General features: G+C 37.3%; 1 protein-coding gene across 4 annotated transcripts in view; it reads right to left on the bottom strand.

The window, feature by feature from the left end:
* Positions 1 to 23,384, bottom strand: part of LOC117431213 (follistatin-related protein 5-like) — a 99,433-nt gene that overhangs the window by 58,250 nt on the left and 17,799 nt on the right. For all 4 annotated transcript variants that reach the window (XM_058996355.1, XM_058996354.1, XM_058996357.1 and 1 more), the window contains exon 4: positions 9,259 to 9,507. In XM_058996355.1, coding sequence (XP_058852338.1) covers positions 9,259 to 9,507 — 249 coding nt within the window. The remainder of the gene's footprint in view (positions 1 to 9,258; positions 9,508 to 23,384) is intronic.

Raw genomic sequence — 23,384 nt, 5'->3', positions numbered from 1 at the left:
GTCACTGCTATTCAACTAGGCTGTGGACACGGTGCATAACCCCATTCTTCAGTCCTTTCTCTCAGTCTCATTCCCTACAGTATATTAGTTGTCAATTACAGCACAGCGAAACCTGTCCCCAACCCAATTTATCACAGAGTCATTACTGTAAATGATTCAGGGATGCCTTCATACAGCACTGGGGTGTTGGAGACTTCATTGGATTGTAATGCATTTACTGTACTGGCTTGCAACTGACAGCTGCTACGTTGCATATAAAAGACAATGATCACTGCTCTAGTGCTTATCAAGAGGCATAAAATATTGAAGTACACTTTATTCTTGAACTGGAGTTTATACAGCCGCAGTATAATGTACTGTATTCCAAATAAATGCATTAGAACACCAAGAAGCAGCAGGATACATTTACATGTGTACTCTCTCCCTCTCTCAGCACATCCTATATGTCTGCCAATACATTGTAATGCACCTGCAGAGCATGTGGGGGCCTTATATTGAAAAGAACAATGAAAATATCAGACCTGCAGTATTTGCAAATTTACAATTTTGTCTGAACATATATAAGATCAATACTGAAATCCAGAGAGGTTGCTTAAAGGTTACTAGCTAATCCTTTTTATAAGCAGTTGTTCTGGAAAATTAATTTGTTCAGGCTCTGTGTTTAATTGGAATTTAACTTAAATATAATTCGGGGTGGTAGATAACTCATGCTGTTTGATTAAGGGTGTCTGTAAAAGTGCTCTCTACTAAAACCACCAAGTGATGTGATTTTTCTGTTTTCTAAGTTTATAATCAAGTATACTGCATAAATATGCACATGCCCAGGGGTAGAAAGTCAAATGGAAAATGAATACAATCCTTGAATGACAGGCTATACCTGGACAGTTCTACTGCATGTATGCCTTTATTTGCATTTTACAGCACACTGTGTAACCCGGCACAGTTTACCAGTCCCACACAATGCCAGATTAGACAGGTTTTACTGTACTTGAGCACAAGTTTGTACTGTACATGCATGTTTTAGGATGGAATTATAATAAACCAGAGTAACAATTTCACTGATATGATTGTCCTGAAAACAGAAATCAAAACAGGCAACACTAACTATAAAACAAAGCCACATTCAAAACCGCATTAACTGCATTCTACAAACGCCTATAGTGTCTTCTACTGAGCTCTTCAGAAACCCAGTCTGTGTTTGTGGAATTCTTGAAAGATTAGTCTAGGTGTACAGAACCTTGTAACTACATATGTTGTCCTTGCGCTTACCTCTCTTGTATCAGAATACAAGTATCAGAATACAATCAACAGATAAGGTGCAGATTTGACATCCACTGTATATACAGTAGGCCCTCCTCTTAATCAATAACAGGACCGTACATCTTGTATGATAAACACATTTCTCTCTCTCTCTCTCTGCAGGTGTTCTTGACATCTTTTATTCCTTTGACAGTCAGGCCTTCCCGCAGTCAAACGACAGGCAACTGAATGTAATGTCAATCACACTCCCTGGCAAGGAGAACACAAGAGCTGGATATTCAAATTTTAATGTACTCCTGAATTATGATTGAACTTGGACCCTAAAAAATGTAATATACTGATTATGTAACAGAGATAATTACCAGGCAGAAAAATGATTGCTGGGAACACAAATCTTTGCTTCTGTAGAAAAAAAAAAAAAGAAAGAAAGAAAGAGGCAGCGCTTAGGCAATTTGTTGTTTAACCACTCATTTAAATGAGAAGTCAAAAGGTTTAGAAAAAATAAAAAGTAATTTCTACAGATTATTCACTGTCTGGGACATCTTTCTGTTAACAGATCTGTCTGTTCTTCCTCTTACACGCGCGCACACATGCATGTATATATAACTGATTGCCACTGCACTTGTTACTGTCTATGAATAGTGTTATCTACTGTACAAAGCGTGGGTTTTAAACCATTGATGCATTTAAAAAAAACATTTGCTGCTATTACTGCTTTATTTCGAATTCAGATTTGATGACCAATAGCAATGGATAGTTTAATTTATTAATAAGCAGACTAAACAGTAGCGGCTACACAAAGAAACCACTTGCATGTTTTAAACCCCGCATCATTATTCAGCTGTACTCAACCTTAGACTCCAGACCCAAAAGAACCACACTGTGGAGCTCAATGAGGCACACTGTATACGGCTGAAGAGCTATCAGTACGACAGCCCTGCCCTAACCCATACTGATGAGCAGAGAGAATAAAAAAGATATATCTTACTTTATATACAAACCAGAAACTATGCAGAGAAACAACAATAACACGGGCTGGTGACTCCCATAGCTGGCCTGTGCATCAGGAACATATTTTCCTAAGCGGCTTGCAATAGAATTTGTTTGAATATGTCCTCACATATTACCTATCACACTGAGGTGTTCATCAAGCTAGGGGAACAGCAGCTTTTCTAATGACTGCAAAGTACAATGTGTCAGGAAATATTAGAGCAAGTGACCTGAACCCCAAAGGAGAGCAAGCCTTCAATGCAAAGTATTCCCCCAAGAAGTCCTTAAAATATTACCCACCATGTGGCTAGTGCGTTAACAACTGTTACTATATGCAATACACATATGACAGTAAGGATAGTCCAGCTGAATTAATGAAGCCATTGCAGCTCTACTGTGCCCCACTTAAGAATGTATACAGTATGTTGACTTGGCATGCAATTCTAATTATATCACCGTGTGACAGTTTTCTACCACAATTGTGTCGCCTTTAAAACAGATAGAAATGCATTGGTAGATGATTGCAATTTATATTGTATACAGGTCAGGCATTGTAAACTGTTACTGTGGCAGGGAAGATGCCCTGCTGCTGTAAATAATGTGTGTGTTTGTGGGAATGTAAGGTTGGCAGGGATGGAGTTAAATCTGTCCTTGCCAGCCATTCCTGTGTGGCCATTCCTAAATTAGGTAACACCTCAGTTCAAACTATTAATTATTTTCTGTAATTTTCTGGTATTAGAAAGCAGTTGCACTTCTGACTGCAGCATAATTACAATTTTCTCTGCACCATTCTTCAATCAAGAAAAACGTCTCGCTTTTGTTTGTGCAGCAATTCATCCACCACTTAACAGGCCACGGTACCTTGGAAAAAAATTGTTTTTGATCATTCTTTCAAAAGACAGAGGAATTTAATTTTGCCATCAATGCACTCGCTTTTTAAAAAGGACAATGCAGTGTTATACTACACATCAATAACACTGAAAGATTATTGTCAATTGTTATTCCAACGTTAAGAACAGATGCATTTTTAAATAACGGAGGAAATTGTATTTCTTTGTTGGATTGGGAATTGGGAGAGAAAGTACTGTAGGATTTTAGATTGCCAAGGCGTAGCTGGCTTCAACCCTTCAAAGCGGCTTGTAATTGTGATTTCTTAGATTTTGACAAGCTTGGATTAAGTATTGGCACATCTAATTGCTATATGCTGCAATACAGATTGGCACTTTGGAATAAAACGTTCTTTCAATAGATGTGTAGTACTTGATAGTCCTAACAAAGTATGGGTGTGTGTTCCTAAGAGAAGCATTGAGATTCACAGTGTGTTTCTAAGGCACATACAGGAGTAAGTTATGTGCAATATCTTAAACTGAGTGAGACACAAAATCACATTTGGAGAGAATTTTTTTTTACATTTTAGAATCTTTTGCAATGACATTGGTGGAAAAAATAAAGAATGTATCATGACGACATTTATGTCGACATTCTAGACATTTCAATGTGGCTATTTTACACAGAAAAAAACTAAAAAGTAAAACAAAATACTCTGTACTTGATGATTTGTTTATGAAATTTAGAAAAGGGAATAACATGTTTTGAAAGAAAATTGCTTGCACTAATTATCAGTGTGTGTGTGTGGGGGGGGGGAACTAAGTTGGTGCTTGAGAAAGTGAAATATGTTTTCGAACGTTCTTTTCTTTGTATGCTCCTGTCTTAAGCACCTTTTGTGTTGAGCTCTAGACATTGCTTTAAAATATAATTGGCATGTTGAATATTTGTGTTCATCATACCCTGCATTGCAATTATTTTAAGTTAACTGAGTTTAGTACCGCTTTCACTGAAGCATAATGTGCACTGCTGTGACTGCTTTCCAGCTGGTATGCATCAGAGGATCTTATATTCTCGATTGCCTACCAGAATGCATTAGAGATGAGCCGTTATCTAGCCCAAAGAACCGAATTGAAAAGTCATGGTATCAGGGCACCCAGCTCCCGAACTCCAATGCTTATCCGGTACACCAGGCTTAAATGTTTTTTGGGAATGAAAGACACCATTTGTTTGTCAAAACTAGGACGCTGCAAGCAGAAATATACATACATTTAGGTATGACTGCAGACTAAACCAGGCCTATTGCCAGATCACAACCCCAAATCAGGGTCCAATAGGATGAACTTGACCAATGCATTCAGGAAACCAAACCCTGTAAAATCATTGGGCTGATACCTCATGCCTCAGGAGTCCTTCTGATAAATTCCATTGCTCATGAACCCAAGTAAAGTCAGCTGCTGGGCACGGGCTACCTTCATACTACAAAAGAACCATCAACAGGGGATGTAGTAGGACATCTGTAAAACCTTGCCACAGCATGCTCCATCTTAATAGAACTTCAGCGTGTGCCTGGAAGTGGTCAGCACTGCTGTACCTGACAACAATCCCATGTGAAATGAATTAATAAGCTTCAGGCAAAATCTAATTAAAAAAAAAAAAAAGAAAAGCATCCACTGTATTATAGGCCAATGCATTTCAGAGAGAGTGTATCCAGAGGATAGGGAGTAGCATGAGGCATGTAGGTTTTGGCATACAGCACCTTATACTGGCCTTGTAGTAAGTAAACAAAGAGATGTCAGTGCTGCCTGTCATGATTGACAAATGCTGTTGCCTTTTTCGACCGGACGGATTTATTTGGAGTTCTGTGGGATTATGTTATGTTTAATTGAAGGATGGGAGTACATTGAACAAACAGAGGTGTCATATCCGGACAAATGCTGCTCAGGGCTAAATAATTATCTTCACAAGGAAGGAAACCTACAGAGTAAGTAAGTCTTGTAAATCTCTACACAGGGCATACATTTTGAACTGCAAACATGATAATGGATCTTTGGGGATGAATAAACTTAATGAGGACAGTGATCTGTACAGTGCATAAGGGGAAACCACTATAAAACAGGTGTTTTTATAACCGGAAAGGGATAATGACATTTTATAAGCAGTTTATCCTGAATTGCAGTTCAGTTCTAAATTATTACAACAGAAACAGCTTTCTAGAGAGACTTCCTATACTTAATCTAGGTAATACATTATCTTAGTTTCCAGTGTCATAATCTATTTCACTGTGTAGACACAATGATATTAGCTACGAGATGAATGGAGACATTTTTAATCCTTTGTCTCAGAGCAGCACTGTAGAAACTGCATTACCTTGTATCTCCGTCATGCCTTTTAAAGACACTCTTAATTAAACTGAGCAAGCAGTCCAATTATTTAGGTTAAGCAGACATTTTTTTTGTACTGCTCTAATGCCAACCATTTCTATCAGTTATGAAATCAAAAGAATACAGTTTTCAACGTATTAACATTGCTTTCAAAGCTCTATTAGAATTGCAAGTCTACTACAGTGTCTCTTGAAAAAAACAAATAACTAAGAAGCCTGGCAACACACTGAATGAGAAACACTGACAAAAGTCAGATTACTTCCGGGATGGTCCTGTTACTCAGAAAAACAGCCAAGTCAACATCTGCTTCTATAGTTTACCATGAAGTTGAAAGGTCACAACATCACATGATTAGAGAAGTCCAGGAAGCAAAACAACAAATGTAGGAATACCACACACAAGCAAGCAGAATGAAGGAAAATATCATAAAAAGGAACATGTAAAAAATAGATATTTACATTTGAACCTTATTTAATCTTTCTATTGTGTACAATGCTAGAGCTTAAAATAAAATTCTGTCAAAACCTGGTATCTTGGGCTGCCAACTATATCAAACCATTAGACTGTATATTATAAGCACAAAAGCTTGGTTCTCTACTTAACAGATGATGGTAAAAGATGAATTGTGTTCAAAACACACCAAATTGAACATATGAACAATCAGGAAACAAAACTAAAGATTATACAACCCTAAAATATCTATTATCAGTTCTTATGTGCAGCTTCAAGACAGTGAAACAGGTGCTGCATTTTAATTATCAAAGAAATACTCTGATAAAAGGCCCGTTTTCTTCTGGCAGGATTGTTTCTATGATGTAAATATGAATGTATCAAGTGCGTGCATTGAACAGTCTTAGAGTAGCGGAAATACATTCAGAATCCTCTTCCTGAACTCTGTACTTGATGTGACTTTGGGACTGGAGCCGAAACTTCTTCCTGTCATCTCTGTGTGTTGAGAATGGCCCTCTGCTCAGGGAATCTATTGCGGCTTAGCTTGATGAATCAGAAAGAAAGAGCGGTTAGTCTCCACTACCCAGACTCCCTGCTGTGCGAAGCCTTTCAACACAATGTGCTTGCTTTTCTGTACTTTCTTTTTTAAAGGGCGCTAGGGATAAAAGCCATTTAAGTGTTTTTTTTTTTGTTTCATTATTATTTATTTTTTGTTTGTTTTACTTCAAGGTCATTGTGCCAAAATAAAACGAGAGATCAGCAGGAAAAGGTCAGTATTTTATTTTTATTTAAACTTCAGAGAAACCAAAGTCAGCCTATTAAAACTGCATTGGAATACATTTCAAACAAGGCGTGATTTGTTGTGTGTTTGCAGTGTTTTAATTGTTTTTGAGGGGCAGAGGAGGGCCTGCCTTTTGTAAAACATTGCTGGCATCTGGTTTTGAGAAACACAAATTATAAATCAACTGTGTGGATGCAAGTTTACAATACCCTAAGAAGTCTTTTAACCTTACATTAGTTATATCTTCCTAATGTTGCTGCTATATAATTAGTATATTTCAGTGAAATATACTAGTAGGTGTAAAAATGAATTCCCTGTTCTGTGGTGACATTATCAACATTTCCAGAGGCGCAATGTATATTTAGACTAATAGAAAGTAAACTCAAGTTTCGCTAAAATGGGTAATAAATTGGGTAATAAACCAGCACGGTATTCTTTTATTGAAATACCTCGTAATGACTCAACACCCAGAAACAATGGTGTCATCCCCAGATCTGAATGTAACATTTGCAGGACTCTGCTTCTGGTGAGGAAATGGGTACTCTGAGCTGTCAAACAGTCTCTAAGTAACGTTGATAGTATTGAACCGAAAGGGAAGTGTGTTTCCAAACATGGGATTATAAAACAAATGTCTTGAGGGTGTCTCTTTCAAAAGGAGGGAGAGAAGAGCAGGAGGAGAAGGAGGAGGAGAATGATCAATTGACTTCAATATTCCCATCCCCATCTGAACCTATTGATTCAGGAACTGAACTTACACACATTACTACTGTAACACAAATAGTAACCTTCAACTTCAGTTTTACTAAAGGTGATAAACCCTTCAAAAGATAAATGTCACATTTAAAATGTTTCGTGAAGTATATGGAAAACTACAAAGTGGTATGTAATATAATATGTTAACATGCAGGTTTCATTTGACTTTATGAAGCAAAATTAGTTAATTCTAAAGAGTGCTGTATGTGTATGTATGTATGTATGTATGTTGTTTCAACTAGAACTGTCCACTTGCTTTATTTGTTTTTACTTGCAGGCAAAGAAAATTGAGCGTCTGCTATGTAACCTAAACGATTTGAAATGTTATTTCATGCTATGGAACATCAATGAAGTATCTGATGATGGGTATTACACATTGCAGGGAATGTGAAACCCTTGATGTGCTCTGCAGTTTTAATAGGTCTTTTGATTCCCCCGCCCCCTCCCCCCTGTGTTGTTAACTTTGCAAGATTACATTTCCGAGTCCACTAAAGAGCAAACGGATTGAAAGTCTACTTGAACAAACCCTTTCAAATGCAATATATTACCAACACAGTTCATGAAGTTTGCTCTAATTAATCAGATGGTTTGTCTCCTAAAAAGATGCTTTACAAAAACCTAATGAATGGTATAACTGCACATTTCTGTAGATAACTTTTGTTTGTGATACCCTTAATACAACTAGGACCCTTTATAATAATTATAATTTAAAAAAACAACAAGGAGATTTTATGTACGGTATATACATTAAAAAACCAAAATGGCAACTTCTGATTTTCACCTCTTTACAATAATTTGATTTGATCAAACCGTTATTCATTACCACTTACGCTTCACAAACATTCTGGCAGTTCACGGATGCAATACAAGAGTACAATCTTGCAGGACTTCTAGTTATTCTAATCTATACCAAACGTATTTATGTCCTGATTTGTTTTGCTTATGCAAACAAGCAGCTGCTACAACTACAGCTGCAACAAGAGGAATAAATCACTGGTTTCATCTTCAGTTAGTTATGTGCCACCGAAATGCATTCCTCATTGCAAATTGGGAAAATTGAAGCAATGATTTATCAAGGAAAAAAGAAAGTTCACCACCGCTGTTCAGCAACCTTGAAATATGAGATTAAGGTCATTCCATCACCAAATAAGATAGTTTAAATAGAAAAATCAGTTTTTAAGGATTTCATTTTATACCCTGCATAAATACGCATGATCAAACAGATTAGGTTGTATTCAGTCATCAATTGTAAAAGATATTTATTTATGTATTTATTTATTTTTAAAACAGGATTTAGTTTCTGATGTTGGTTTATTTATAGTAATTGCATTAAAATATGACACAAGTTCAGAAAACATTAATATTTAGTACCAGTTAACATTTTTAATGACCTTTTTAACAGGTGATATTTTAAAATGCTCACTATCCTTATGTCTGTGCTTTCCACAATGTAGTTTCCTCCCCAGCTGTTGTCAGTCTGGTTTTCTTGCTACATTCTCTAAATTGGCAGATACAACTGTCAGCTTTTCTCTGGAACAATGACAAAAGAAACCAATGTCCTCATGCTCACATTCTGGATTGCCTTCGGATGTGTAGCAGTATACCCTACAGCACCCGTGCTAAATACACTTTAATATGCCAATTGCACAGCTGCCCATTACGGATTCAACATGCACGACGGAGTCTGTTGTTTCTTTTCTTGTTTTGTATTTTTAAATGACTTTTAAAAATGACTGCTTAATATTAACTGCCCTCTCACAAGCAGCAAGCAATCACATCCCGGTAGCTGAAAATGTGTGAGCTGTCCCCTCCTACCTTTGAAGAAGCAGTCTTTACTGTGCACAATGTAGATCTCCTTCTTCTGCAGACAAGAGGCACGATGAAGCTCGCAGTGATTGTCATAAAACCTGCCATCCGATCCACATACTGGTACAAAACTGGGCCGGCATTTGTCCATGCAAGAGCACTCTGCTTTGCCAGTCTCTTCATGGACGATACACTGGCGTCCTGTTCCACAATATTTCCTCTCACAAGGCCCATGGAGTCCATCTTGTCCATAATCATCTAGTAATAAATAAATAAATAAATAAATAAATAAACAAACAAATAAATAAAAATAAAACAAACAAGTATATTAAGCAAAATAGGGTTCCTTTTTTTAATACAGGGAATTCAAAAACAACAAAAAACAGCCAACAGCTATATTTCCAAGGAGATACCAATGGGATACTCAATCACTAGAAATACTTAATGATGAAGAAAATTAATTGATTATATATATATATATATATATATATATATATATATATATATATATATATATGTATATAGATAGATATATAGATATATATATATATATATAGATACACACACACACACTATATAGATAACTTATTTCCCAGTCTATAAAAAACAATAGGATACAAGCCCTCAAGGATATTATTGCAGTAGCTCTTCAACAAAGACCATGTCAAAGTAAAATTGTAAAAACAATCAGGAGATTGACTGCTTTCCCAATGTACCAATTAAAACTGTCTGTGCTTGGCTCCATTGACTTGTGTTGTATCGTATTGAACTACATCGTACAAGGTCAAAGTGTTGGAAAGGCAGTGTAACAAGTACAATCCCTGCGAGAAAAAACACAATACCTTTCATCCACTTTACAAATTGTTCTGCATGTCTCTGCAAAATGTCTGTAGGAATGCAAATACTGAAGATCCCCTGCAGTCAATTGCAAGGTCATAGGCGATTAGCAATTTATTTATGCATTCAGTAACAATAGAAGATTGAAAGCATTAAGTCCAGTGTCTGAAGGGACAACATATCCTTCATTTAAAAAATAAAAAGATGCAAACAGAACATTTTGTGATTTGAATTCAGATTCTCAGCTGGTCACAGTCCAGGTGAAGTCTTAAAACTGCCCCTTAAACAAACAGGCATTCAAAAGCAATGCGATCACCATGCTGACAATCCTAACAATTTATACAACACTAGAATAGATTTTATTTGCTGAAGAATCTTACCTAATAGGATGTAAAAGTAAAAGGTAAAATATGTGCTATAACTGTCTATATTAAATAAATAAATAAATAAATAAACAAACAAACAAACAGTGCCACTAGTGGTCAAATGTTGTAAGAACAGTTTGTTTGCTTTGGCGTCTCAGTGATGTATTTGCAGCAGGCATCTCAAAAATAAAGTCTAGTTTGAATCCTTGACAACATAATAGTGTGAGCATCTGCTGACCAAACAATCGTTGGACAGCCAAACCCATTTTATTCTAATGTTCACCCAAATCCCTAAACAGCAACTGATCCATTGAAGGCAGCCCAGCTTGAATCCTAAAAATAATAGTAGAAATTGTAAGCCGGGTCTAAAGGCTTTATCATCCCCCACAGCACCATGGCTCAAGGTTTTACAGTGTTTCAGGGATTAGTAATGAATGACAAAAGGTCATTGCTATCACAGAATTCCAAAACAAATGCTAGCTTATTATGAATAAACAAAGAATTGATGTTGGATCACAGGAGAAAAATGGGTTTTACCCATTCAGAAAACATTTTAAAGCCAGCTGAAGTGATTAACACTAATATAGAGTACATCAAAACACATTCTGCCGAAACAGCTGCCATTAGATTTGATCCGAAAATGACAGACGCGGCATGTAATCCGAATGTCATAGAATACAAAGATTTAGATAGAAACCTGACAAATCTGGTTGGTTACAATCACACAATAACGCAGCACTTGTAGAACTCAAGCGCTCTGCTTGTTTTTCTTGAGGTCGGTTACTTAAGTTTGATGTTCTGCACTCGTGACACTCCAGCTCAGGTTGCATCGCGTCACAGGTTACTTTATATAGTTTAACAGCTGAACCTAATTACCTCTAAACAAATCAAGTCAGGCGTTTTCTTAGTGATGTAGTCTGGTAAATTACTTCTGACGGCCCTGCTTTTTCTGAATATCAATAGTGTTGAGCCTAGAAGGCAGATGTCTACCTACTCAGTGCCTACCTACTCTCTGTTAGGATGAAGCTGAATTCTTTCCAGTACTGTAGGAAAAGTTAAGCTTTCATTAAATGTTCACAAACTGCGTTTATACATACAATGCTTAGCCACTTAATGAGGACCTGTACCTAATAAATTGGGTTGGGCTACCCTTTTCCCTGATTGCCATTGATCATACAGTCTCATGAAGATGACATGTGTCTTAGAGAAGCCTACCAACATGACTGTCCAGCTGTGGTCTCGAATGCGGTTAGGTCTTTACATTTCCTCATATGTGGCAGACATTATGCTGCTCGCTCAGTTTTATAGTGCTGCAGGGATCACATGCCACATAACATCATAAGTTGAATTTGCCAAATGCAATTAGGGAGACAGGTCCTAATTATTTTAGTAGAATAGTGTATTATGTAGTACACATTTCCTAAGTTGTCTATTGCTCTTAAAAAGCTATATTTGTAAATAGTATGATGCATATACCTTGATTATGAATAGTAGACTACTCAAGTTGCCTACAGAAACAAATAAAAATGTTCAGTATTAATGACAATAAAAATATCTTGCAGTGCAAATGTATTTTACAAGGTATCCCAAGCTGAAAGGTCATCAAACCTTCCAAGATCAACACAGAATTTGCACAGAGCTGACTGATTAAATAAGCCTCATATCCACATTCCCTGCGTGTTATTAAAACCCAATGACTTCCCTCTCCCACCAAGATTATAAAGAATGGTAATGGAAAAGGTAATCAGGTGAAACTGGGCGCTAACTGCCTGCGCTATTTATGAGCTCACACGGCTCTGCCTGAAACAGATATAATGCGTTTCATTTATCACTCATAAAGAAAAAGCCATTTACCTTGGTTAAAAACTGATCAACATGCAAGAAAGCCACAGTCTGCAACACTAATTATATTGAGAAAAATAGACCTGTCCAGGTTGTTAACATAACGCTAAAATGACTAAAGTTTTTTTTTTTTTTTTTAAACTTTAACAATGCATTTATATATATATATATATATATATATATATATATATATATATATATAGACTGGAGAGGAGGCTAATAGTCGGAAACTATGGCTCTCGAGATCAACTGAAATTAAATAGAATGTACAAGAGAATGCTAACATCTTCATGCCTGATGAAAACTAATTAAACAAACTAATTAGTTTAAAATAAATGTTGAGTGTAAGAATAGACAAACAGTATACACAATTCATTTTTTTTGCTTCAGTTTTACGGTAGGATTAATTTCTCATGCTTCCCCCACATTTAATTCCCCATGCTTCCCTCGCATTTTGGCGTTCAATGTTGTTTCAATTAAAGCTGGATGATAGGCAATTACTTATATTACTCAGATTATCAACAATCACTGTACAAACACAACCTCCACAAGAAACTGGACTGGCGTTACTGCCCTTATAAAAGAGGTAAAAACGTTACAAAGTGTAATAAAGCACAGTGAAAGCATGGTAAAGCAAAGGTGAGCATTGTAAAGTCCAGAGAGCAAATTTAAAAGCATGGCAAACCATGGTACTGTGAATCCGTAGTATGACCATGGGAAAAGTGCAAAATGACCAATCTGCACACTTGACGCATTTACTGGGGTCCTCATGCAAAAACCCATTAAAAAAAATATAGAATGACCAATGATGGTCATGAAAGGCGAGGGACAATAACATTGGCTATAGCCAGGCATAGTGTGTACAAAGCTAAATAAATAATACAAGATTCTGCCAATGCACTGAACAACAGCCCTTCACATTCAGTCCTGGGATTCTCTCCAGCAGACACTGACAATTGCAACAGTTGTGTCGTATTTGGTGGCGGTTTAGTGTTATGTTGAGGTCTAGGATGAGGCCACCAAACACATGTCATCAGTGACCTAAACTAGATTAAAACCAGGTAAAGCCAAGGCTTCCAGAGGAGCTTGTGTGTTAACCCACTGGACCATCTTGCCCCTGAATATCCCCTTTTCTGTCTCTCTCTTTTTTTGTTGTTATTGATCTTTGATGCATCGATCCTGCATCAGATCAGGGGGAACAATTCTACCTTCCCTGCCCCGGGAGCAGCCCTGAAATGGACAGATGCACTGATGCGCTCATATTTACGTGCTGGTTTGATAGCGTTGCTTTGATTTTTCAGAGCCGCATGGCACAAGCCTAGGGCACAAGGTTTATTTAAAGCAATTCATTCATGATGTACAGGACACACTATGATTCTCCACAGATCATAGACAGTATGTAAGCAAAGAAAGAATTTCTTGAACCTGTTAAGCACCTAGACAGGTTTGTTTTTTCCCTGCAAGAAGACCTTTCAAGATAAGTGTCATGCATATGTTCTATTAATCTTTTGTACACTAGAACTGCACAATTCTCTCATCTTCATTTAGTAACACAACCCTATGCAGTACTAGCATTAGTAGTATGCAATCTATATAGAACCCCCTTAGTGTACTGCTTATTTGGGTCTTGTTATGGCATCCAGTAGTTGATAACGATTACATTTTACAGCAACCCTTGTGTTCAAGAAAGGCAATACTGAGCGTGTCAGCATAATCAACTACAGACTGTAAAATACTGAACCATATTGATGTGTTTAAAGTTTACAAATGCATCACTAAAGTTGTGTGCAAATAAAGTGAGAAACTAAAAGAAAAGTTCATAAAAAGGACACAGAAGAAAGTATTCACTCTCAATCAGATCACACTGCATTATGGATATGCGTTTAAATACATTATAGTAGATCACCATGAGAGAATTATGGTTTGTATGAAACACAAAAGCGCAGATCCAGGATTAAATCTTTCCATCTTGAGAAAATCATCCCAAAGAATAGCACAAAAAATGCTCTGTTAAGGATTTAGGATGAATGCTTTAAGAAGGTAACAACATAATAGAGGACACTGCATTGGCACAGTATGTAACCTTTCTCGAAAACATGACTACAGAATTATACATCTATTATTATTGTTATTTATTTATTTTTTATCAAGCACATAATGATTTTCTTGAATCACTAAAAAGATTTTTTAAATTTTTAAATAGCTCTTCTGCAGTGATTTAGAAGACAGATCTCAAACCCCAGTGCACTAGAGCAGCCATTATGAAGTGTAAAAAGTGGTCAGGATGTTAACAATGAAAAGAAAAATTACAGGTACGTTAAACATCTGTAGCAAAGCGTGGGGACGTGTAGCTCTATATTTTTCAAAACCCCACTACTTAATCTTTAAAAGACCCACAAAACATTTTACACAAAACCTCAGTACTGAAGTCCTGCATGTGTAACAGGGCAGACACTGGGAGCGAACTGCAAGCAAGCATCTTAACCACAATGCAAAAGAGGCAGGCTCATCTGCAGTCTTGGTTTTACAGCTTTTAAACCGCTTCTCATCTCACTGACAGGGGACAGGACAGAATCCGTAACGGCAGTGTATCTCACAACAATGCCCGCTGCACATACAAATCAAGATGTGACAAAATTCTAAAACAATACAGCATGACAGATTGATCAAATACTATAATTAAGCAACAGAACCCTGTATAAAGGGTTAACACTGGTTAAAGGGCATGACCATTTGGTAGAGGACCATGTCAGAAAGAGACAGTATGAGCTACCACACAGACAGGGTCAATGACCAAGGTACTGCCCTATAACCAGTGTTTTACCGACAGAATGTAGCTCATTGTGTCATTTTATAAAAGTAATTTTAAAGCACAGAAATCTGCAATCTGCACACTTGACAACATGATGAGGTTTGGGAAATGATCTCCATCTTCTTGATAAATGCAGATGCCAAAAATCATTCCTCACTTCACGCTTTAGTGTCAATCTTTAAGTTCGATTATTTTCTTTTAAACGCACGTTTAATAGAAAACGTTGGATGCCTTGTTTATTAGAATCCCTAAAACTGCAGTAATGTCTGACAGATTCTAAACCTGTAGTCTAAACCCATTAGATAACGGTCTGTCTGGCACATAAAACAGAGGCTCGAGAGTGAAAGATAATCAATTTCCTCTTTTGCTGTACCAAATGCACAAATCATGTGGAACAGCAAAAGCTATTTAGCTTCTCCCCCCTTGCAAAATCACTTAGTTTGTACAAATCCTGTAATTCCAGCTGGCAATTGACCAAACTGCATATACAGAGGCCAATGAAAGAGTTTTCTGGTTTGTGCTTTCTTTTATACAAGCAGCTTGGTCAAAATCCTTTCATTACCGTTACTGTATCAATAACAGGTAATGCTGGCCGCTCTTGGCTGAACTTGAAACTAGGCTAATTCTACTTAAAACACCCTCATTGAATAGGCCACCCATTGCTAAATCTGCATTCTATACAGTACATTAAGCTTGTCTTGCTTAGTTCAGCTCCTTTTCTTTTCTTTGGGGGGGTGTGTGATTTAAAGGAAAAGACAAGCTGAACCATGAAATTGTAATAATAATAATAATAATAATAATAATAATAATAAATAATAATAATAATAGTGCATGACATTACTTTATTTAGTTACCTGGAACAAAAATAGTTTATGTAAATGTTTCATATACTGTACAAAAAAAGCCAAAGACATCCCTGAGAGGTTGTTTAGCAACAGCTACACTACATTTTCCAGCCAGTGGCTTCAGACACTGATATTATGGCTGCCAATCCAGTACAGCCACACAACCATTCACACGGGAGCACTAAAAGCAAATTCTGACATTGTCTATCATTTATAATTCATCAGAAACCAGGGTTAAAGTAAGTGCACAGGCAAGTGACACATACTTTATATGCTGTGAGGGAGAAACGGCAGTCTCTTGAATCATAAAGTTTGAATAAGAGTTGTTTTACGCTCCGTGGATCAGCAAGCTGTCCACTGGAATAATGCCGTTAGCTCCATTACTGTGGCAGAGTGAGCCCCCCCCCCCCCCCCCCCCATATTCTCTCATTCTCTCTCAATCTCCCACAAATGCCATGCAACCAAAGTTAAAAGCAGGAAGCACATAAATAAATAAATAAAACCAAACATGTACCTAAGAAACCCTCTTGTCTGTAGTAAATAACGTTAAGTGCAATACGAGCGCAGGCAAGTACCGTGGTGTCGAGCAACCTCTTAAGATAATAAAGCTTCTTTGGAGAAAAAGTGTAATCCATCAAAATGATTTATAGAACACTAACAGTAAATTCGATTCTGTCATGTTCCCAGAGCCACCCATTGGAGTCTGGTTAAAATCTGGGCAGGGGGCTATGAAAGGAAGGTGTTAATTAAGTGATGAAACAACATTGGATATACAGTACAGGAGGGATTCTGTAGTTTACAATGAATATGGTGACCGCCACATTATTTTGTTACATATTATATACAGTATACTCCGTGCAAACATTAATTAAAATAAGATGGTCTGTTTTAAATATAGGGGTTAAATACCCTTAAGAAAGAAAAGGAATGACACTTGAAATGCCCTTGAATCTATTCCGAATCGCCCTCCAAGGCACTGAAACATTTATCAAAACGGCGTGGTTGCAGACAGAGTTTTAGATCAAAAGCCATCTGACAGATCCAGCCCATAATAAATTCTCATTCTATTAAGTTATATTTCTGCATTTTTAGAACACCCAAACGTAGGGTATAATTAAGTGACTCCCAGCACTTTTACTCTCCTTAATGGCTTATCTAAAGATCATTAGCCATAGTGAATGGTTGACTTGGGTTATTTATTAAGGCATTCCTTTTCCTAGTAAAACTTCTGTTCAGTTTGATTTACAAAAAGGTGCCCCCATGTATGCTGCTTGGCAGTTTTAGTAGATGCTGCAAGATTTCAGCAGTACGAGTAACTCTAATGATGGATGAAATAGCTTTTCAGGATTCCTTGCCAACGTTAGGCTCAGGGTAAGATGTGACCTGTAGTAACTGGAAGGCAGTAGCAACACTAACTTAAGATGATCTTCACTATGATTACATTTTTATTATGGCAGCGCTATCCTTATATAATGGCTTTTACAAAAAAAAAATATATATATATATATATATATATATATATATATATATATATATATATATATATATATGCAACGTTGGTAGAGAGAGAGAGAGGAGAATACATGATATAATAAATGATTTCTGATACAGCTATTCTTTTTTCTTTGACGATTTCATCTGAGTTTGATATCATTCACAATCATGAGCGATGGAGCCGCTCTGTCATCCCTAAAAGCAATGCTCTGCAGTGAGGCGTGCAATTGGTTATAAAAGCAGCTGTTATAATCTCCTTGATATCCTCAAAGATAACCCCCTAGCAGTGTCCTCCTCTTTATTCTCATCTAACTCCCAATCTCAGCAGCTCTCCGGTAGAGCTTGCTTTAAACCTCTGGATGTGATGGGATAGAAAAACCAAGGGCGTGCTTGCACCATACTCCCATGAAACATGACACTTTTTATATTTTATGACTCTTGATGTGGGTAGTTCAGCAATCCCTGTAAGCACTCAAAACATACACAGTGCACTGTAAAAAAAAACAAAAAAAAACACTAGAGCTAAAGTTAAATGCAGCAATATAAATCATAAATATTTGGGAGATATCTAAATATTTACTGATTTGCTCAAATTTAACAATAAAGTTACACAAAGGCACGATCAAATGTCTAATTGGACTACATAACAACGTTTCTTTTTAGCACGAGGTCTGCAGGCTTGACGACTAGCATGAACCTGCCCTTACTTACAGGTTATTTAATTATCATTGCGGTGAAGGCTACTAAGATATATTATTATTATTATTATTATTATTATTATTATTATTATTATTATTATATTTCTTAGCAGACACCCTTATCCAGGGCGACTTACAATTGTTACAAGATATCACATTATTTTTCACATACAATTACCCATTTATACAGTTGGGTTTTTACTGGAGCAAGCTAGGTAAAGTACCTTGCTCAAGGGTACAACAGCAGTGTCCCCCCACCTGGGATTGAACCCATGAACACTCCAGTCAGGAGTCCAGAGCCCTAACCACTACTCCACACTGCTGAACTAGACGTGCCATTCACTTTAACATCGATTTTCTCTGCATTTCTCTATTAACACATATTCCAGCAGTTAGGACAATATTCACTCATCAAGAGACATGTCTCTTGGAAACCCTTGAAATCAATGGTTTTGTTTAGATATGAAGGTGTGTACGTCCTTTCCTTAGTAGTAAGACTTCCCCCCATCCGTATGCTGCAGATGATTTGATGACTTATTGATTTGCATGAAATCTTTCTTAAGAAGGAAAATAAGTTATTAAAATGGAAGGTGCCATCAGGAATCAATGTAACCAGTGATCTGTTCCTTTAAGCGTAGTCTTTCGCAGAGCCTCGAATGCAAATTACCTATTTTAAGGTTAACTATTCAAATCTCCCCACAGAAACGACCCACTCTTACACACACTGATAGTCTGTCAAATTGTCAAATCAGGTTGCATATAATTGACCATGACTTACCACAAAGGAATAGTGTCCTGGATTTTCTCAGGCCAGGCAATAAAATAACAGTTTGTCCTCCTACAGAGAGCACCCTCCCCCTCCCTGCCTCCTCCTCCTTATCATCATCCTCCCACCACAACTTCAGCATCTGTCATAATGAAGTCTTTTAAAATGTCAATAATGAGTCATGACACGACACAATACAGAAATGTAGGGTGGCAAGGATGCTTGCTGCTTCTGCTTCTACAGACATGCAGCATTTCTTTTTTTATGTACCTCCCTTTTGCTTTTTACTTTCCTAGCCTACTTATTTCAACACTAAATTAAAAGGAAGGGGGGGGGGGGGGGACGACACTTCAGTTTAGAAGTTCCAAAACACTGTAGTAGATAACAATGCCGCAGTCCTGGAGCTCCACAGTACAGTACAGTATCTGTGAGCTCCACTGCAATCCTGCCCTGGATAAGGGCATCTGCTAAGAAATAAATAAATAATCCCTGAATGGGTTCCTGCACTCCACAGCACCCTGCTGTTCCTTCTTTAAATCTAACTGCCAGTTCACCTCAGAACCGGAGGCTCTTGTTAAAAATGTACTGTATACAGTACTGTTGAGTCTTTTGTTTGTTAACAATGCACCAGACGTGGTTGCACAATGTATAACAAGCTGTATACTAGAGATTGTGTTTTATCATTGCAAATATTGGAGAGAAGGGGTTAAGGCACTTTTATCCTGTATAAAAAGATCCATGAAAATATTTTGTTTGTGTCAGTGTGTTGCAGCTCATACATATGGTCCATATATATATATATATATATATATATATATATATATATTATACACACACCCACACACACATCAGATACAAGTGGGTGATCTTTATATTGTGTACATGTTCAAGCAGGAATGCAGTTCTGCAATGCAATACAGTGTGCTATCTGCAATGGCCCATCAATCACTGTTTGTTAACCACCAATTGCATCACTCATTACAACCAATAGAAAGCTTGTGGCGGTCAACAAGGATTCTGCAGCAAGATGCTGTATGTTTGCTTGAACCTTGTTTGAGTAACCAGCGGATAGACACTGCTTTATCAGTGCAAGAAAGCAAGAAAAAGAACTTGAAATATGAATCCTGTGTCTAGCTGAATTCACAGGGGAAGAACAAAAAAAACAACACAATCACAGCCCCTTCAAAGCATGCTCTGATACGTCTTATCACTTTGTTTTATTAGGAGCTATTTTCAATGACATACTGTCGTCTTGATTTCTCCCTTCACATTTGTATACATAAAAGTGTACCTCTTCACAGACCAGAATAAATCCTTCTGGCACCTGTTCTGCAGGGGGTCTCGCAACAGCAAGGACTGCGTTTGAATCCCATATGACAGGAGGACACGCAGTCACATTGCCAAATGCAGCTTTATAGAAGTCAGAAGCAAAAACACAATAGCTTGAATAAATATCGTCAGACATCGCCAGCACATATTTCTAACATACGTCATACTATCATCTGCGGAATGTTTACTGTAGCAATCCTTGATTGGGATTTTGAGGTTAAAAAAAAATCTAGAGCTTGACAAATCAATATCTTCTCTATAAGAGCAGTGTGCTGTGTTTAATAGAGGGATGCAGGTAAAGCCATCAACAAGAAGCCTGTGTTCAGTGGCCTGTGTGTCTTAAAGTAGGATACATTTTAAAGCTTAAAAAACTATTATTGTTAGGTAATGGTTTTCCAAGTAAAACCTGTGAACACATACAAATCTAAAGCACTAGCGAAAGCTGGAGAGAGAGAGAGAAAAAAAAGATTTTTGTTTTTCAGATAAACACTCCTTTTGAATAGTCAAAGTGAAGAATCTTTGGAAATACAGTACTAGTTTATGGAATTCAGCAGAGTTTCATCTGAAATACTTTGTCTCAAGGAATATACCAGATGAGGATACACCTGGTAAAATGAGGGTCTTTCTTTCGGATGGAGGCAATGTTCCTTCCCTCTGATAAACACCCCTGCTTTCTTTGTAACCTGTGTGCTTTTATTGTTTACAGTGACACCTGTATGATTGGATCCATAGTAAGTGGGTGAATGTAATGGATGCCGCACTGATACATTCACCTGGAAGCTTCTCATATTGTGACTCGGTATGACACCTGAGTTCAATAACCTGGTATGTCTGTAGAATCTATTCAAGAAACATTAAAATTCAATTCTCCTTAAAAACAATAAAGCCATTATAAAATTCCCCAAACTGGTGGTGCTACCTGCTAAAACACTGTTGACAAACAAACGCAGTCCTGTGAAAGAGCTCTATGTCACACTGGTTAATTACCAGTAAATCACCTTGCCAGAGACCACAAAGGAATCACTTTCTACAGCAAATATTTAACTTTCTGTCACATGCAATTAACATACATGGTAATCATTGCCACAACATAGGTCAGGGCTGGCAAGAGGAATTAACTCAGAGGTGAGCAGGAAAAACTCCCCATTTAATGACAGAATGAAGAATGCATATGAATAAAATGTAATTAGGAAGGCATTGTTAGTTAGATCAAACACAACTCTGGGTATTTATTTGGAAAAACAATGCATGCCTCTCTCTCTCTCTCTCACAACAATGTCTACATACATTGTGACCATCCATATGTTCAACCTACTTTTACTCAACTTTAACCTGTTCACAGCTGACAGTCCAGCCCCTTGCAGACTGAGCCTGTTCAGTAGTGAACTCAGTTCTGTTACACAGTTTATTGAAGGCAGAAAAAGTCACAATAGACAAGGTCCTCTGTATTTTTTGGTGACATCATTTTAGCCTGAAGCAGAGCCACATCCTTGTGGGGGCAATTTGTCATCCTGTAAAATCAAATCAGATCTTATAGAACTCATCAAAGAAAACTGCTCCAGCTGGTCGAGAGTCAGTTTTAATGGGAAATACAAGCTAGACAACAGAAAATAAGAGACAACGTTTATTGGTATCGCTACCAAAGCTTTGAGATTCCCATATGTTGAAGCTTGACGATGGAGTATTACATTATTTATTTGAAAAGAGCCATCATATCGCTTGTCTCACACTTTTTACAAGGATAAGCGGTCTGTCTGAAACTGATGGGATCTACATTCACTCGCATTGAAATTCTGATCTGTAACAAAACCTCCATTCAAAGCGAAATCATGAAGCTGTCATTCAAGCTGTGGGATGCTACAGGAATCACTTAGAGCTGTTATATCACTTCATTAAAACCATGAACTGGACAAAATGTCAACATTATTTGAGTGAGTATCTGGAGAAGTAATGAATAAAAAAAAAATGTAAAAAAAACAATCAGGTTTGGGCCAACACTGATGCAAACATTTCACAGTGAGTGTGTTTACTGAATTAAATAACCCGACTTGAAAGCGTCTGATTCATACTGTCACTTCCCACAGGGCTATGCTAATAACCTGCGTCCTTTACAGAGTGACAAACTGCCATTGAAAACCTGGCTGGATAACATCCTGATCTTCTAAGCCCTTCTAAAACCTTGGTGATAGAAGAGAATATTATATGAGCTAAATGAGATCACAATGCCACTCTGCAGGGCGCTTGTCAGGGTGGGATTACAAATGCAAGCTTTTCACCTCTAGACAGCCGTTTTGAATCCAGCCCGCCTTTGGAGTTTGATCTGACAGCCTTTGTAAAAATGTTGATGATCGCAAACCCAATTCCTAGTGGACCAACGTCCTCATTTCAAAACTGTACTCTGAGCCAATGGGGACATCTCTGGCTGCCTCTCAATTATGCCAGGGGTCTCAGCTTTCATTGCACCTTGTGGCAGTGTTATTATATAATTCAAAATACAAGTCCCCTTGTTTGGGTATGTCTTTGAAATGACCAGGCGCCAGGAATTTGAACAATAAGGCCACTGCTACAGTAATCCTGCCCTGATCCGATCAGAGCACATGGATAACAGAAATTCAAAAACAAATTGAAATCTCTTTTTGCTGAATTGTATTTATGTTTTAGGCCAGTTGTTTAAGATACAGCATATGTTTTTAAAGCTGTAACCAGGTTACCTTTGAAAAATCTTTGCATTCAATAGGTTTGATTGTTTTTAACCTAGATAAATATATGTTAAATACAAATAAAGTGTCAGTAGGTGTAGTAGTTGGAGCTAGAGGAGAGGAAAACCTATTTACCAGGGTCTGAACTCCCTAGTTCAGTAATCCAGTATACTAGGACTGGGTCTGTGTTTATGGCACATTGGCAGGACTGTGTTGGAATGGTTACACTGCAGCTGCTCTACCACAGCTCTGAAGAGACCTCGTTAATGGCTACTGCTGTCAAATCTGGCATCTTTCAAAAGCATGAATTATACGCTAACAAAAAAATATACTACACAGCCCCAACATACTGTTCAATGATTGGATGCTCATTTCCACTACAGTAAACCAGTGCTAAATTGTGCATATTTTATGTTTTAATTGCTCATGACAAATATGACCATTAATA

This window comes from Acipenser ruthenus, chromosome 22 (assembly GCF_902713425.1).
Source record: "Acipenser ruthenus chromosome 22, fAciRut3.2 maternal haplotype, whole genome shotgun sequence".
In the NCBI taxonomy this organism is placed as follows: Eukaryota; Metazoa; Chordata; class Actinopteri; order Acipenseriformes; family Acipenseridae; genus Acipenser; species Acipenser ruthenus.
The sequence above is the reverse complement of the archived record's forward strand: the minus strand, read 5'-3'. Positions and strand labels throughout refer to the sequence as shown.